Source organism: Balaenoptera physalus (assembly GCF_965194825.1).
Source record: "Balaenoptera physalus genome assembly, chromosome: 8".
Classification (NCBI taxonomy): Eukaryota; Metazoa; Chordata; class Mammalia; order Artiodactyla; family Balaenopteridae; genus Balaenoptera; species Balaenoptera physalus.
The window spans coordinates 79,910,783-79,927,574 of record NC_138887.1 but is presented as its reverse complement, the minus strand read 5'-3'; the positions used below and the strand labels follow the sequence as shown (position 1 = coordinate 79,927,574).

Sequence of the window (16,792 nt, the reverse complement as noted above, 5' to 3'; positions counted from 1 at the left end):
TGTTTGTTTTTTTGATATTGAGCTGCATGAGCTGCTTGTAAATTTGGGAGATTAATCCTTTGTACGATGCTTCATTTGCAAATATTTATTACCATTCTGAGGGTTGTGTTTTCATCTTGTTTATGGTTTCCTCTGCTGTGCAAAAGCTTTTAACTTAATGAGGTCCCATTTGCTTATTTTGGGTTTTATTTTCATTACTCTAGGAGGTGGGTCAAAAAAGGTCTTGCTGTGATTTAAGTCAAAGTGTGTTTTTCCGATGTTTTCCTCTAAGAGTTTTAGAGTGTCCGGTCTTACATTTAGGTCTTTAATCTATTTTGAGTTTATTTTTGTGTATGGTGTTAGGGAGTGTTCTAATTTCATTCTTTTATATGTAGCCATCCAGTTTTCCCAGCACCGCTTATTGAAGAGGATGTCTTTTCTCCATTGTATATTCTTGCCTCCTTTGTCATAGATTAGGTGACCATATGTGCATGGGCTTATCTCTGGATTTTCTATCCTGTACCATTGATCTATATTTCTGTTTTTGTGCCAGTACCATACTGTCTTGATTACTGTAGCTTTGTAGTATAGTCTGAAGTCAGGGAGTGTGACTCCTCCAGCTCCATTTTTCTTTCTCAGGATTACTTTGGCTGTTCAGGGTCTTTTGTGTTTCCATACAAATTGTAAAATTTTTTGTTCTAATTCTGTGAAAAATGTCATTGGTAATTTGATAGGGATTGCATTGAATCTGTAGATTGCTTTGGGTAGTAGAGTCATTTTCACAATATTGATTCTTCCAATCCAAGAACGTGGTATATCTCTCCATCTGTTTGTGTCATCTTTGATTTCTTTCATCAGTGTTTTATAGTTTTTTGAGTACGGGTCTTTTCCCTCCTTAGGTAGATTTATTCCTAGGTATTTTATTCTATTTGTTGTAATGGTAAATGGGATTGTTTCCTAAATTTCTCTTTCTGATCTTTTGTTGTTAGTGTATAGGATTGCAAGAGATTTCTGTGCATTAATTTTGTATCCTGCAACTCTACCAAATTCATTGATTAGTTCTAGTAGTTTTCTGGTGACATCCTTAGGATTTTCCATGCATAGTATCATGTCATCTGTAAACAGTGACAGTTTTACTTCTTCTTTTCCAATTTGTATTCCTTTTATTTCCTTTTCTTCTCTGATTGCTGTGGCTAGGACTTCCAAAACTATGTTGAATAATAGTGGTGAGAGTGAACATCCTTGTCTTCCTCCTGATCTTAGAGGAAATGTTTTCAGTTTTTCACCATTGAGAATGATGTTTGCTGTGGGTTTGTCGTATATGGCCTTTCTTATGTTGAGACAGGTTCCCTCTATGCCCACTTTCAGGAGATTTTTTATCATAAATGGTGTTGAATTTTGTCAAAAGATTTTTCTGCATTTATTGAGATGGTCATATGGTTTTTAGTTTTTAATTTATTAATATGGTGTATCACGTTGATTGATTCGCATATATTGAAAAATCCCTGCATACCTGGGATAAATCCCACTTGATCATGGTGTATGATCTTTTTAATGTGTTGTTGGATTCTGTTAGCTAGTATTTTGTTGAGGATTTTTCGTCTATGTTCATCAGTGATATTGGTCTGTAATTTTCTTTTTTGTGATATCTTTGTCTGGTTTTGGTATCAGCATGAAGGTGGCCTTGTAGAATGAATTTGGGGTGGTCCTCTGCAATTTTTTGGAAGAGTTTGAGAAGGATAGATGTTAGCTCTTCTCTAAATGTTTGATAGAATTCACCTGTGAAGCTGTCTGGTCCTAGACTTTTGTTGGTTGGAAGATTTTAATTACAGTTTCAATCTCATTACTTGTGATTGGTCTGTTCATATTTTCTGACTCTTCTTGGTTCAGTCTTGGAAAGTTGTACCTTTTCAAGAATTTGTCCAGTTCTTCCCAGTTGTCCATTTTACTGGCATATAGTTGCTTGTAGTAGTCTCTTATGATGCTTTGTATTTCTGTGGTGTCAGTTGTAATTTCGCCTTTTTTCATTTCTAATTTTATTGATTTGAGTCCTCTCCCTTTTTTTCTTGATGAGTCTCACTAAAGGTTTACCAAGTTTATCTTCTCAAAGAACCAACTTTTAGTTTTACTGACCTTTGTTATTGTTTTGTTTCTCTTTCATTTATTTCTGATCTGATCTTTATGATTTCTTTCCTTCTGCTAACTTTGCATTATCTTTGTTCTTCTTTCTCTAGTTGCTTTAGGTGTAAGGTTAGATTGTTTATTTGAGATTTTTCTTGTTTCTTGAGGTGAGATTGAACTGCTATAAATTTCCCTCTTAGAACTGCTTTTGCTGCGTCCCAAATGTTTTGGGTCATCATGTTTTCATTGTCATTTGTTTCTAGATATTTTTTTATTTCACCTTTGATTTCTTCAGTGATCTCTTGGTTATTTGGCAGTGCACTGTTTATCCTTCATGTGTTTGTGTTTTTTACAGTTTTTTTCCTGTAATTGATTTCTAATCTCATAGCATTGTGGTCGGAAAAGATGCTTGATACGGTTTCAACTTTCTTAAATTTTCCGAGGCTTAATTTTGACCCAAGATGTGATCTATCCTGGAGAATGTTCCGTGTGCACTTGAGAAGAAAGTGTATTCTGTCACTTTTGGGTGGAATGTCCTATAAATATCAATTAAATCTATCTGGTCTATTGTGTCATGTAAAGCTTCTGTTTCCTTATTTATTTTCTCTCTCGATGATCTGTCTTTTGGTGTAAGTGTGGTGTTAAAGGCCCCCACTATTATTGTGTTACTGTTGATTTTCCCTTTTAAGGTTATTAGCATTTGCCTTTTGTATTGAGGTGCTCCTATGTTGGGTGCATAAATATAATTGTTATGTTTTCTCCTTGGATTGATCCCTTGATCATTATATAGTGTCCTTCCTTATCTCTTATAATAGTCTTTATTTTAAAGTCTATTTTATCTGATATGAGTATTGCTACTCCAGCTTTCTTGTGTTTTCCATTTGCATAGAATATCTTTTTCCATCCCCTCACTTTCAGTCTGTATGTGTCCCTAGGTCTGAAGTGGGTCTCTTGTAGACAGCATATATACGGGTCTTGTTTTTGTATCCATTCCGCCAGTCTGTGTCTTGGTTGGAGCATTTAATCCATTTACATTCAAGGTAATTTTTGATATGTCTGTTCCTATTACCATTTTCTTAATCGTTTTGGGTTTGTTTTTGTGGGTCTTTTTCTTCTCTGTGTTTCCCACCTAGAGAAGTTCCTTTAGCATTTGTTGTAAAGCTGGTTTGGTGGTGCTGAATTCTCTTAGCTTTTGCTTGTCTATAAAGCTTTTGATTTCTCCATCGAATCTGAGTGAGATCTTTGCTGGGTAGAGTAATCTTGGTTGTAGGTTTTTCCCTTTCATCACTTTAAATACAACCTGCCACTCCCTTCTGGGCTGCAGAGTTTCTACTGAAAAATCAGCTGATAACCTTATGGGGATTCCCTTGTTTGTTAGTTGTTGCTTTTCCCTTGCTGCTTTTAATATTTTTTCTTTGAATTTAATTTTTGTTAGTTTGAATAATACGTGTCTTGGTGTGTTTCTCCTAGGGTTTATCCTGTATGGGACTCTCTGCACTTCCTGGACTTGGGTGGCTATTTCCTTTCCCATGTTAGGAAAGTTTTCGATTATAACCTCTTCAAATATTTTCTCAGACACTTTCTCTTTCTCTTCTTCTTCTGCGACCCCTATAATTTGAATGTTGGTGTGTTTAACGTTGTCCCAGAGGTCTCTGAGACTGTCCTCAATTCTTTTCATTCTTTTTTCTTTATTCTGCTCCTCAGCAGTTATTTCCACCATCCTATCTTCCAGCTCACTTATTTGTTCCTCTGCCTCAGTAATTCTGCTATTGATTCCTTCTAGTGTATTTTTCATTTCAGATATTGTGTTGTTCATCACTGTTTGTTTGTTCTTTAGTTCTTCTAGGTCTTTGTTAAACATTTCTTGTATTTTCTCAATCTGTGCCTCCATCCTATTTCCTAGATTTTGGATCATCTTTACTATCATTACTCTGAATTCTTTTTCAGGTAGTTTGCCTATTTCTGCTTCATTTATTTGGTCTTGTAGGCTTTTGCCTTGTTCCTTTTTCTGTAACATATTTGTTTGTCATCTCATTTTTTTTGATGGGTTGGGCTGTGTTCATGTCTTACTGGTCGTTTGGCCTGAGGCATCCAGCACTAGAGTTTCAGGCAGTTGGGTAGAGCTGGGTCTTGGTGCCAAGATGAGGACTTCTGGGAGACCTCACTCTGATTAATATTCCCTGGTGCCTGAGGTTCTCTGTTAGTCCAGCAGTTTGGACACAGCTCTCTCACCACAGGAGCTCAGGCCTGCCCCCCCAGCCTGGGAATCAAGATCCTGCAAGCCACGTGGTGCAGCAAAAAAAAAAAAAAAAAAGGAGCAGTACAGTAACAAAGAATAAAAAATAAAGTAAAATTAGAAAAATAAAAAATTTTTAGAAAAAATAAAGATATAAATGCAACAACAACAAGGTAAAACAGAACCATAGGGACTTTGCTGGTGGCCCAGTGGTTAAGACTCCATGCTCCCAATGCAGGGGGCCGGGGTTCGATCCCTGGACGGAGAACTAGATCCCACATGCATGCCACAAATTAACATGCTGCAACAAAGATCCAGTGTGCCACAACTAAGACCCAGTGCAGCCAAAATAAATAAACATAAAAAAAAAAAAAACAGAACCACACCTAAAAAAAAAAAAAAAAAAAAGGCTGGAAAAGGTCTTGGTGGTGGGGGCGGGGCTTAGCTGGGGGTGGGGCCTAGGCTTAGGACCTGCAGGGCCGGAAAATGCAGCAGGGCCGGAGGGGGCCTCAGAGTGAGGAGTTCGGAGGTTAGGCCCTGGGTGGGGGTGTGGGGGCGGGGCTTAGGCTCCGAGCAGCACAGGGTGCCTCGGAGTGCAGAGGATCAGGCCCCGGACCTCAGCAGGCTCCCTGCTGATCCCCTCACTGTAGTGGGCCCCTCCCGAGCGTGGGAACCCCTCCCCTCCCCCAGCCGCCCCCCCAGGGCCACCAACCCCGTCTGGCCTCCACTTTTCCTCTCCCCTCTCCCTCTCCCGCCCTCCCATGCCCTCAGGACCCACACGGCTGGAGGGGCCTCAGAGGGCAGAGGACCAGGCCTGGGACCTCAGCAGACTCCCCGGAGGCCAAGTGGGCAGGGGAAATGCTGGTTGTGTTCCCTCCGATCCCCCAAGGGTCTCTCCCCCATCCCCGATGCTCCCCTCACCATGCGTGGGCCACTCCAGGCATGGGAACACCTCCCCTCCTTCAGCCACCCCTCAGGGGCACTGGTCCCAACCTGCCTCCTCTACCTCTCCCTATGCTCCCTCCCCACCCCCACATCCTACCCAGTTGCTCAGGGGTTCCTCCCATCTCCTTAGGTGTCCGTGGTCCCCCACCAGTGCCTGGTAGGTGCCCTAGTTGTGAGGAGACACAAACTCCGCTTCCTCCTACTCCACCATCTTGACTCCATCCCATTGTGTTTTCTTCATATCTATCTCCCTTCATCTCCAAGGACATTCCCTAGGTAGAATTCTGGGCATCACTGAGGCCAAAATAACCATCAGGGAATTGTAATGGCTACACTTCATGTTTCAGTTTACACAGTTCATTTGATTCTTTATTTAGTAGTTCCTGTCCAATTCCATTATTTAGTCTGTCTGCCCACACTGTAGCTGTGTCAAGGCATTCATTACCATATATTAAGATGAATGTGAATAAATCAGTTATATACATGGATATTTGGTAAAATTTAGAGAACGATAAAGTAACTATGGGCAACAGCAATGTTCTAAGAGTTACTTTATATAAAAAAGAATAAATATAATGCATTAGGACATAAATACCCTCATTTGCACAAAGAATAAATTTTGCCTTTTTTTAAATGGTCTCAATTGCAGATTCATTATACAGCATCATCAACTGAAATCAAACAGATGTGTATAATTTCCCAAAGAAATGTTGGCAACAATTTTTTAGTATAACTAAAGAGAACACTTTAACAAAGAGAAATGTACAAAAATGATTCCATCATCCAACTGAAGATTAAAATTAATCAAAACAAAATGGTGCCAATGTAAAGAAGACTACAATCATGATCAATCACAAAGACCACGAAAAGTACAGAATTCTCTCATTCTTCTCAGAAATGTCTTTAATTTGTGTATCTTATTCTTTAATTTTTAGTTGTTTCCAAATCTATTTCACTAGCCACCAACCTACACAGTCCAGAAGCTGTTATGATCTTAACCACAGAAACTTCATTAGTTTCTAAAATAAGGATGTATATATGTTCCCCCGTTAACATCTTCATTTTTCAAAAAGAACATATCCTTATTTTACTATCTTTTCTAATTATAAAAGAAATAACCAACTAAAACTGCAAATCCATAAAGTATTGATAGAAAATGAAACCCACTGTACAAATGGCAGAGATTTTAAAAATTGGAGTGTACTCAGACTTATATATATATATATATATATATATATATATATATACACACACACACATTCATTTCCCCTAATACCCTTAGTGTACCTAAAATTTGTTAAACACTTCCTTTCTTAATATTTTAATTTATTTCCAAGAAGGTATATAAAACTCAGTGAGTTTAGTAGCTTCATTGTCTACATACATCAGAGGTCAGTTTTACATTGAGTAGTTTCAACCATTATTCTCATATGAAGCAAACAAATCAATAAAGCATATTTAAATCTGAAATTCAAACTTGACTATACACTTACTACTTTTCATTCTACTGAGATTAATCTCAGCAAAAGTTATTCACTTTCACTTTCATCTTTGCAAGTGTCCAAAAGGAGGATGTAAGAATATACACATAACCCAAAAAAATTAACTCCAGTTTCTAGTAACTCCTAAAACCTACTTCACCATATACCTATCTCAAAGACATTTTTCAGTTCTTTAAATTCCTCTATCAAACTCTCCTCATCCCCAAAACCAAAGTTAAGTATCACTAATAAAACAGGATTCTATCTTCATAACTAATATAATGGCTCTTAGTTTTCAATATCTGACATCACCCTTGCAGAAATCTTTGATGTGGCAATGATCTGTGATGCACTGTTCTTAATAGAAGTTTTCAAAAGCAATAATACCATGGCTTTACTTACGAGAGGTTTTGGAAGCAAGAAGAGTAACTCGGGAACCTCCTAAGAAGCGAAAACCCATTACATTCACCTGATCATCTTCTGACTGATTGGCAAAGCCTGCAAAGAAAAGAAAAAATCACCTTACATAATCACAAGGCAAAACACTTAATGTTTAAAATAGGAAGCTTAGTTGACAATGAGTATTTTTTATGTCACTAGTCATGTTTAAGGTCCATGTGTGGACTATAATATATTAGCTGATCTCCACAGTTGCTTCCAATTGCTAAAATTACTGCCTCAGAAGAACATGCTGAAATCACTTAATTTTCTTCTACTAGTTCATTCTAGGTCTGAGGCAGGAAATGTACAAGATGAACTTAGAATGCCTGTCACACCAGAAAGCAAGGAAACTATCAGTGACCAGCAGATTTGTATGAAAAGGACGTAAGAGCCAACTTAAAGAGACTACCACTGGCCAGAGATGAAAATACTTGAGTATCAAAATAATAATAATAATAACTGCAATGAAGTAAAATATATCAAATATATTTAAAGGCATGTGTTCATATTGACACTAAAAATAAAACAAAAAACCCAAATGCTCACTATTGAAGGATCCTAGAGAATCAACTCATTATTTTAAGAATCAATAATAAAAACAAAGAACCAAGCATTTATCCTGATGATCCTACCAAATTGTACCACATAAACAGTGGTAAATAAGGGAAACATTCTCTGTGTGGAAATATTCCAGCTAAAAATTGTAGAAAGCTTGAAAGAATAGAATACCACCATTTTTCAACTTCCAATGAATTAATGGATCTTAGCATTGACTATCAATAGCTGTTACAATCACAAAAAAGGAGACAAACAGATATAATGTACCCACTGCTGAAAGTATATATCACCATTCTTGCAGTAGTATGGTCAAAATAATCAATCCTAACTCTATTATCACTAGATGCAACTATCAATTTACAGGGAACAAGACAGAGAAAATATTAAACAAAATCACAGGGATGTAATCAGCAAAATTCAGAGAACGGGAAACTCACAGGAAAAATAATTTGTATTCTTTAACAAATAAACTGCAAATTAAAAAGAGACATGAAGGAGAAAGCCTACAGAAGAGGAGATATCAAAAAATTCATATCAAAAAATTATAAGTGAAACATATTTGATTCCTGACTCAAAAAAAAAAAAACAAATAAAAATTATAACACTGGAGACTTTCACTCTGTGCCCAAATGGAAAAACTGGGGCCAAATTTACCCTCCCATCTCAAAAAACTAAAAAATGGAATAAAATATATGAACCATTTTTAAGACACTGGAAATTCGCAAATGAACAACAGGGATCTCTGACAAACAAGAAACAAAGTGAGCCCTATGTTTGCACCAGCTTACCACCTAGAGAAATTTCCAAGCCACAACACAGGGGAGGGGAGCCCAGGAGCAACCCAGCATTCTCCCCGAGTTGAGGAGATAGATTTGGTAATCTGGGAAGGCCAAAGTGGCAAACGTTCTCAAGGCAGAGAGCAGACAGAGCTACAGAGAAAGAACTCCAGAGATTTGCAGAGTCCCATTTGAGTACTCAGTAGAATACTAATGGATGCATGCCTATGAGGAAACTACCTGAGGTTGGGGAGAAAAAAAAAAAAAAAAACAGTCAAAAAGATTACAGGAAATAATCCACAAGCCCAGACAGGGCCAGAGATAATCCTTGTTTTCGCACTGGCCATAATATAGACCATCAAAATTCACTAGGTATCAGGTAGATCACATAGAAGAGTTTGGTTTCAGTAGCAGGTAAATTTCACACTAGAATAAATGTTGCTCCCGTCCCACCTAACAAAGCTTCAAAACAACACTAAAAATGATCAAACTTTTTCAAGTAACTTAAATGTGTCCCAGAAAAAAAAAAACCTCAAGAATATTTATAGGAAAGCTAAAATACTCAACACGCAATTAGATAAAATTCAGGAATTCTGTCCTTCAGTCAAAGATTACAGGACACAGAAAGAGAAAAGAAATTACAACCCATTAACAAGGAGAAAAATCAATCAAAACTAACTCAGAAATGACACAGACAATAGAATTAGTAGACAAAGGCATTAAAATAATTATTATATTATTATAAATATTCAAAGGCGCTATATTAAATAGAGACGTGGAAAATTTTTTTTAAAAAGAGAGAGACCCAAATCAAACCTTGAGAGATGACAACTACAATGTCTGAGATTAAAAAAATACACTGAGTGGGATTATGAACACATTCCACACTGAAAAAATAAATAACTTGAATGTATAGCAGTAGAAACTACCCAAAAAAAAGCACAAAGAGAAAAAAGATTGAAAAAACAAAAACAGCATCATTGAGCTCTGGGACAACCTCAAGTGAGAAATATACATATAATTGGAGTCCTTAAAATAAAGATGAAAAAAGGAGTGGAGACAGAAAAAAATATTTGAAAAAATAATAGCCAAAATATTTCCAAATTGGATAAAAATTATAACCCATAGATCAAAATATCTTAACAGAGGGAGACCTTCAAGATGGTAGAGGAGTAAGACATGGAGATCACCTTCCTCCCCACAAATACATCAGAAATACACCTACATGTGGAACAACTCCTACAGAACACCTACTGAATGCTGGCAGAAGACCTCAGACTTCCCAAAAGGCAAGAAACTCCCCACATACCTGGGTAGGGAAAAAGAAAAAAGAAAAAACAGAGACAAAAGAATAGGGATGGGACCTGCACCTCTGGGAGGGAGCTGTGAAGGAGGAAAAGTTTCCACATGCTAGGTAGCCCCTTCACTGGTGGAGACGGGGGGTGGCGGGGGGAAGCTTCGGAGCCAGGGAGGAGAGTGCAGCAACCGGAGTGCAGAGGGCAAAGCAGAGAGATTCCCAACAGAGGATCAGTGCCCACCAGCACTCACCAGCCCGAGAGGCTTGTCTGCTCACCTGTCGGCCGGGACGGCTCGGGGCTGGGAGCTGAGGCTCCGGCTTCTTCGGAGGTCAGATCCCAGGGAGAGGACTGGGGTTGGCTGTGTGAACACAGCCTGAAGGGGGCTAGTGCGCCACAGCTAGCCAGGAGGGAGTCTAGGAAAAAGTATGGACCTGCCTAAGACGCAAGAGACCATTGTTTCAGGGTGCGCGAGGAGAGGGGATTCAGAGCACCACCCAAACGAGCTCCAGTGACGGGGCGGAAGCTGCGGCTATCAGTGTGGACCCCAGGGACGGGCATGAAACACTAAGACTGCTACTGCAGCCACCAAGAAGCCTGTGTACAAGCACATGTCACACTATCCACACCTCCCCTCCTGGGAGCCTGTGCAGCCCGCCACTGCCAGGCTCCCATGATCCATGGACAACTTCCCCGGGAGAATACATGGTGCGCCTCAGGATGGTGCAATGTCATGCCAGCCTCTGCCACCACAGGCTCACCGAGCATTCTGTATCCTTCCCTACCCCCAGCCTGAGTGAGCCAGAGCCCCCTAATCAGCTGCTACTTTAACCCCGTCCTGTCTGAGGGAAGAATAGACCCCCTCAGGCGACCAACACACAGAGGCAGGGCCAAATCCAAAGCAGAACCCCAGGAGCTGTATGAACAAAGAAGAGAAAGCGAAATCTCTCCTAGCAGCCTCAGAAGCAAAAGCTAAGAGAATTCAGCACCACCAAACCAGCTTTACAACAAATGCTAAAGGAACTTCTCTAGGCAGGAAACACAAGAGAAGGAAAACACCTACAATAACAAACCCAAAACAATCAAGAAAACGGTAATAGGAACATACATATTGATAATTACCTTAAGTGTAAATGGATTAAATGCTCCAACCAAAAGACATAGACTGGCTGAATGGATACTAAAACAAGACCCATATATATACTGTCTACAAGAGACCCACTTCAGATCTAGGGACACATACAGACTAAAAGTGAGGGGATGGAAAAAGATATTCCATACAAATGGAAATCAAAAGAAAGCTGGAGTAGCAGTTCTCATATCAGACAAAATAGACTTTAAAATAAAGACTATTACAAGAGACAAAGAAGGACACTACCTAATGATCAAGGGATCAATACAAGAAGAAGATATAACAATTGTAAATATTTATGCACCCAACATAGGAGCACCTCAATACATAAGGCAAATGTTAACAGCCATAAAAGGGGAAATCGACAGTAACGCAATCACTGTAGGGGACTTTAACACCCCACTTCCACAAATGGACAGATCATCCAAAATGAAAATAAATAAGGAAACACAACCTTTAAATGATACATTACACATGATGGGCTTCATTGATACTTACACGATATTCTATCCAAAAACAACAGAATACACTTTCTTCTCAAGTGCGCATGGAACATTCTTCAGATAGATCATATCGTGGGTCACAAATCAAGCCTTGGTAAATTCAAGAAAATTGAAATCATATCCAGTATCTTTTCTGACCACAACGCTATGAGACTAGATATCAATTATAGGAAAAAATCTGTAAAAAATAGAAACACATGGTGGCTAAACAATACACTACTTAATAACCAAGAGATCACTGAAGACATCAAAGAGGAAATCAAAAAATACCTAGAAACAAATGACAATGAAAACACAACGACCCAAAACCTATGGGATGCAGCAAAAGCAGTTCTAAGAGGGAATTTTATAGCAATACAATCCTACCCCAAGAAACAAGAAACATCTCAAATCAACAACCTAACCTTACACCTAAAGCTGTTAGAGAAACAACAAAAAACCCCAAAGTTAGCAGAAGGAAAGAAATCATAAAGATCAGATCAGAAATAAATGAAAAAGAAATGAAGGAAACGATAGCAAAGGTTAATAAAACTAAAAGCTAGTTCTTTGAGAAGATAAACAAAATTGATAAGCCATTAGCCAGACTCATCAAGAAAATAAGGGAGAAGACTCAAATCAATAGAATTAGAACTGAAAAAGGAGAAGTAACAGCTGACACTGCAGAAATACAAAGGATCATGAGATTACTACAAGCAACTCTATGCCAATAAAATGGACAACCTGGAAGAAATGGACAAATTCTTAGAAAAGCACAACCTCCCAAGACTGAACCAGGAAGAAATAGAAAAGATAAACAGACCAATCACAAGCACTGAAATTGAAACTGTGATTAAAAATCTTCCGACAAACAAAAGCCCAGGACCAGATGGCCTCACAGGCGAATTCTACCAAACATTTAGAGAAAAGCTAACACCTATCATCTCAAACTCTTCCAAAACATAGCAGAGGGAGAATCACTCCCAAACTCATTCTACGAAACCACCATCACCCTGATACCAAAACCAGACAAAGATGTCACAAAGAAAGAAAATTACAGGCCAATACACTGATGAACATAGATGCAAAAATTCTCAAAAAAATACTAGCAAACAGAATCCAACAGCACATTAAAAGCATCATACACCACGATGAAGTGGGGTTTATCCCAGGAATGCAAGGATTCTTCAATATACGGAAATCAATTAATGTGATAACCCATACTAAAAAACTGAAGGATAAAAACTGTATGATCATCTCAATAGATGCAGAAAAAGCTTTCAACAAAATTCAACACCCATTTATGATAAAAACCCTCCAGAAAGTAGGCAGAGAGGGAACTTACCTCAACATAATAAAGGCCATATATGACAAACCCACAGCCAGCATCGTTCTCAATGGTGAAAAACTGTAACCATTTCCACGAAGATCAGGAACAAGACAAGGTTGCCCACTCTCACCACTATTATTCAACACACTTTTGGAAGTTTTAGCCCAGCAATCAGAGAGGAAAAAGAAATAAAAGGAATCCAAATCGGAAAAGAAGAAGTAAAACTGTCACTGTTTGCAGATGACATGATACTATACATAGAGAATCCTAAAGACTCTACAAGAAAACTACTAGAGCTAATCAATGAATTTGGTAAAGTAGCAGGATACAAAATTAATGCTCAGAAATCTTTTGCATTCCTATACGTTAATGATGAAAAATCTGAAAGAGAAATTAAGGAAACACTTCCATTTACCATTGCAACAAAAAGAATAAAATACCTAGGAATAAACCTACCTAAGGAGACAAAAGACCTGTATGCAGAAAACTATATAAGGCACTGATGAAAGAAATGAAAGATGATACAAACAGATGGAGAGACATACCATGTTCTTGGATTGGAAGAATCAACATTGTGAAAATGACTACACTACCCAAAGGAATCTACAGATTCAATGCAATCCCTATCAAACTACCAATGCCATTATTCACAGAACTAGAACAAAAACTTTCACAATTTGTATGGAAACACAAAAGACCCCAAATAACCAGAGCAATCTTAAGAAAGAAAAACGGAGCTGGAGGAATCAGGCTCCCTGACTTCAGACTATACTACAAAGGTACAGTAATCAAGACAGTATGGTACTGGCACAAAAACAGAAATATAGATCAATGGACAGAATAGAAAGCCCAAAGATCAACCCACACACATATGGTCACCTTATCTTTGATAAAGGAGGCAAGAATATACAATGGAGAAAAGACAGCCTCTTCAATAAGTGGTGCTGGGAAAACTGGACAGCTACATGTAAAAGAATGAAGTTGGAACACTCCCTAACACCATACACAAAAAGAAACTCAAAATGGAGTAAAGACCTAAATGTAAGGCCAGACACTATAAAACTATTAGAGGAAAATATAGGCAGAACACTCTATGACATAAATCACAGCAAGATCCTTTTTGACCCACCTCCTAGAGAAATGGAAATAAAAACAAAAATATACAAATGGGACCTAATGAAAGTTAAAAGTTTTCCCACAGCAAAGGAAACCATAAACAGGATGAAAAGACAACCCTCAGAACTGGAGAAAATATTTGCAAATGAAGCAACTGACAAAGGATTAATCTCCAAAATTTACAAGCAGCTCACGTAGCTCAATATCAAAAAAATAAACAACCCAATCCAAAAATGGGCAGAAGATCTAAATAGACATTTCTCCATGGAAGATATACAGATTGCCAACAAACACATGAAAGATTGCTCAACATCACTAATCATTAGAGAAATGCAAATCAAAACTACAATGAGGTATCACCTCACACCGGTCAGAATGGCCATCACCAAAAAGTCTACAAACATTAAATGCTGGAGAAGGTGTAGAGAAAAGGGAACCACCTTGCACTGTTGGTGGGAATGTAAATTGATACAGCCACTATGGAGAAGAGTATGGAGCTTCCTTAAAAAACTAAAAATAGAACTACCACACCACCCAGCAATCCCACTCCTGGGCATATACCCTGAGAAAACCATAATTCAAAAAGAGTCATGTACCACAATGTTCCCTGCAGCTCTATTTACAATAGCTAGGACATGGAGGCAACCTAAGTGTCCATCAACAGATGAATGGATAAAGAAGATGTGGCACATATATACAATGGAATATTACTCAGCCATAAAAAGAAACGAAATTGAGTTATTTGTAGTGAGGTGGATGGACGTAGAGTCTGTCATACAGAATTAAGTAAGTCAGAAAGAGAAAAACTAATACCATATGCTAACACACATATATGGAATCTAAAAAAAAAATGGTTCTGAAGAACCTAGGGGCAGGACAGGAATAAAGATGCAGATTTAGAGAATGGACTTCAGGACACAGGGAGGAGGAAGGGTAAGCTGGGACAAGTGAGAGAGTGGGATGGACTTATATAGACTACCAAATGTGAAATAGATAGCTAGTGGGAAGCAGTTGCATAGCACAGACAGATAAGCTCGGTGCTTTGTGACCACCTACCGGGGTGGGATAGGGAGGGTGGGAGGGAGACACAAGAGCAGGAGATATGAGGATATATGTATATGTATAGCTGATTCACTTCGTTATAAAGCAGAAGCTGGCACACCATTGTAAAGCAATTATACTCCAATAAAGATATTAAAATATATATATATCTTAACAAACACCGAGCACAAGCAAAATAAAAATACAACAAAACCAAAAACACTAAACCAAGGTACACCAAAAATGAATTTCTTAAAGAAAAAAATCTTAAAAGCAACCAGAGAGAAAAGACATATTACATATAGAGGTACAGTTTATGTCTTAATGCAATGCCAGAAATCAATGGAGCAATATCTTTACAATATTGAAAGAAAAACATTGTCAACCTACAATCTTTACCTAGTGAAAATAACTTTCAAAAAAATGGTGAAAAAATACATTTTCAGACCTACAAAAGCTGAAAAAATTCATCACCAGTATTTCTACACTAAAAGAAATGTTAACAAAGTACTTCAAGAAAAAGGAAAATGATACCAGATGGAACCTGGTTCTACACAAAGGAATGAAGAGCAGTGGAAAAGGTAACTCCATGAGTAAATATATAAGATCATTGTCTTAATTATTAATATCTCTTAAAAAGAGAATCACTGTACATGTATAACTGAATTACTCTGCTGTACACCTGAAACTAACAGAACATTGTTAATCAACTATACTCCAATATAAAAAATTTTTTTAAAAAGATAATCACTGTTTAAAGCAAAATTCATAACAATGTATTGCAAGCTTTATAATATATGTAGATATAAAATATAAAACAACAATAGCAAAAAGGCTGGGAGGGGAGAAATGGAAGTATACTATTGTACGAGTCTTATAGTATGTTTGAGGCATTATACTATCACCTAAAGATAGACTGCGATAAGTTAAAGATGTACACAGTATTATGCATCTGTGCATTTTTGACAGGGAAATATTGCTTCCAAAGGGGCAAAAATCAATTTATAGGGTTCATCCATTGTAAAGCAATTACACTCCAATAACGATGTTTAAAAAAAATTTATAGAGTTCAGAAAAATCTTACTCATTTTATCTATAAAAACATATTCATATAGAATGTGAACAGATATACAGGATTATCTGTGGTACTAAAACTGTGTGGAGGGGCTGATTAAGAAAAAGATTCTAAAAAGTCTTGTGGAGAAAATCATAAAAGAAAGGTTGAGAAACACTGCCATAAGCTTCAAAGAAGCATCTAAATTAACACTAGGTGGTATAGTGAATAAGACAACAAAGGAGATAAAATGGAATCATAAAACATACTCAATTCAAAAGAATGCAGGAGGGGACTTCCCTGGCGGTCCAGTGGTTAAGACTTCACCTTCCTAGGGGCAAGACGGGAATAAAGATGCAGACCTACTAGAGAAAGGACTTGAGGATATGGGGAAGGGGAAGGGTACACTGGGATAAAGTGAGAGAGTGGCATGGACATATGTACGCTACCAAACGTAAAATAGATAGCTAGTGGGAAGCAGCCGCAAAGCACAGGGAGATCAGCTCGGTGCTTTGTGACCACCTAGAGGGGTGGGATAGGGAGGGTGGGAGGGAGGGAGATGCAAGAGGGAAGAAATATGGGGACATATGTATATGTATAACTGATTCACTTTGTTATAAAGCAGAAACTAACACACCATTGTAAAGCAATTATACTCCAATAAAGATGTTAAAAAAAAAAAAAAAAAAAGACTTCACCTTCCAATGAAGGGGGTGCGGGTTTGATCCCTGGTCGGGGAGCTAAGATCCCACATGCCTAGTGACCAAAAAACCAAAACATAAAAAAAAAAAAAAAACAGAAGCAATAT

General features: G+C 37.9%; 1 protein-coding gene across 14 annotated transcripts in view; it reads right to left on the bottom strand.

Annotated features, from left to right (window-relative positions):
- BBS9 (Bardet-Biedl syndrome 9) overlaps window positions 1-16,792 on the bottom strand; it is a 471,319-nt gene that overhangs the window by 247,669 nt on the left and 206,858 nt on the right. For all 14 annotated transcript variants that reach the window (XR_014266409.1, XR_014266410.1, XR_014266411.1 and 11 more), the window contains one exon: window positions 7,165-7,260. Coding sequence is in view for 9 of the 14 variants with exons in the window: in XM_082471759.1 (XP_082327885.1) it covers window positions 7,165-7,260 (96 nt within the window). In the remaining 5 variants the exon portion in view is untranslated. The remainder of the gene's footprint in view (window positions 1-7,164; window positions 7,261-16,792) is intronic.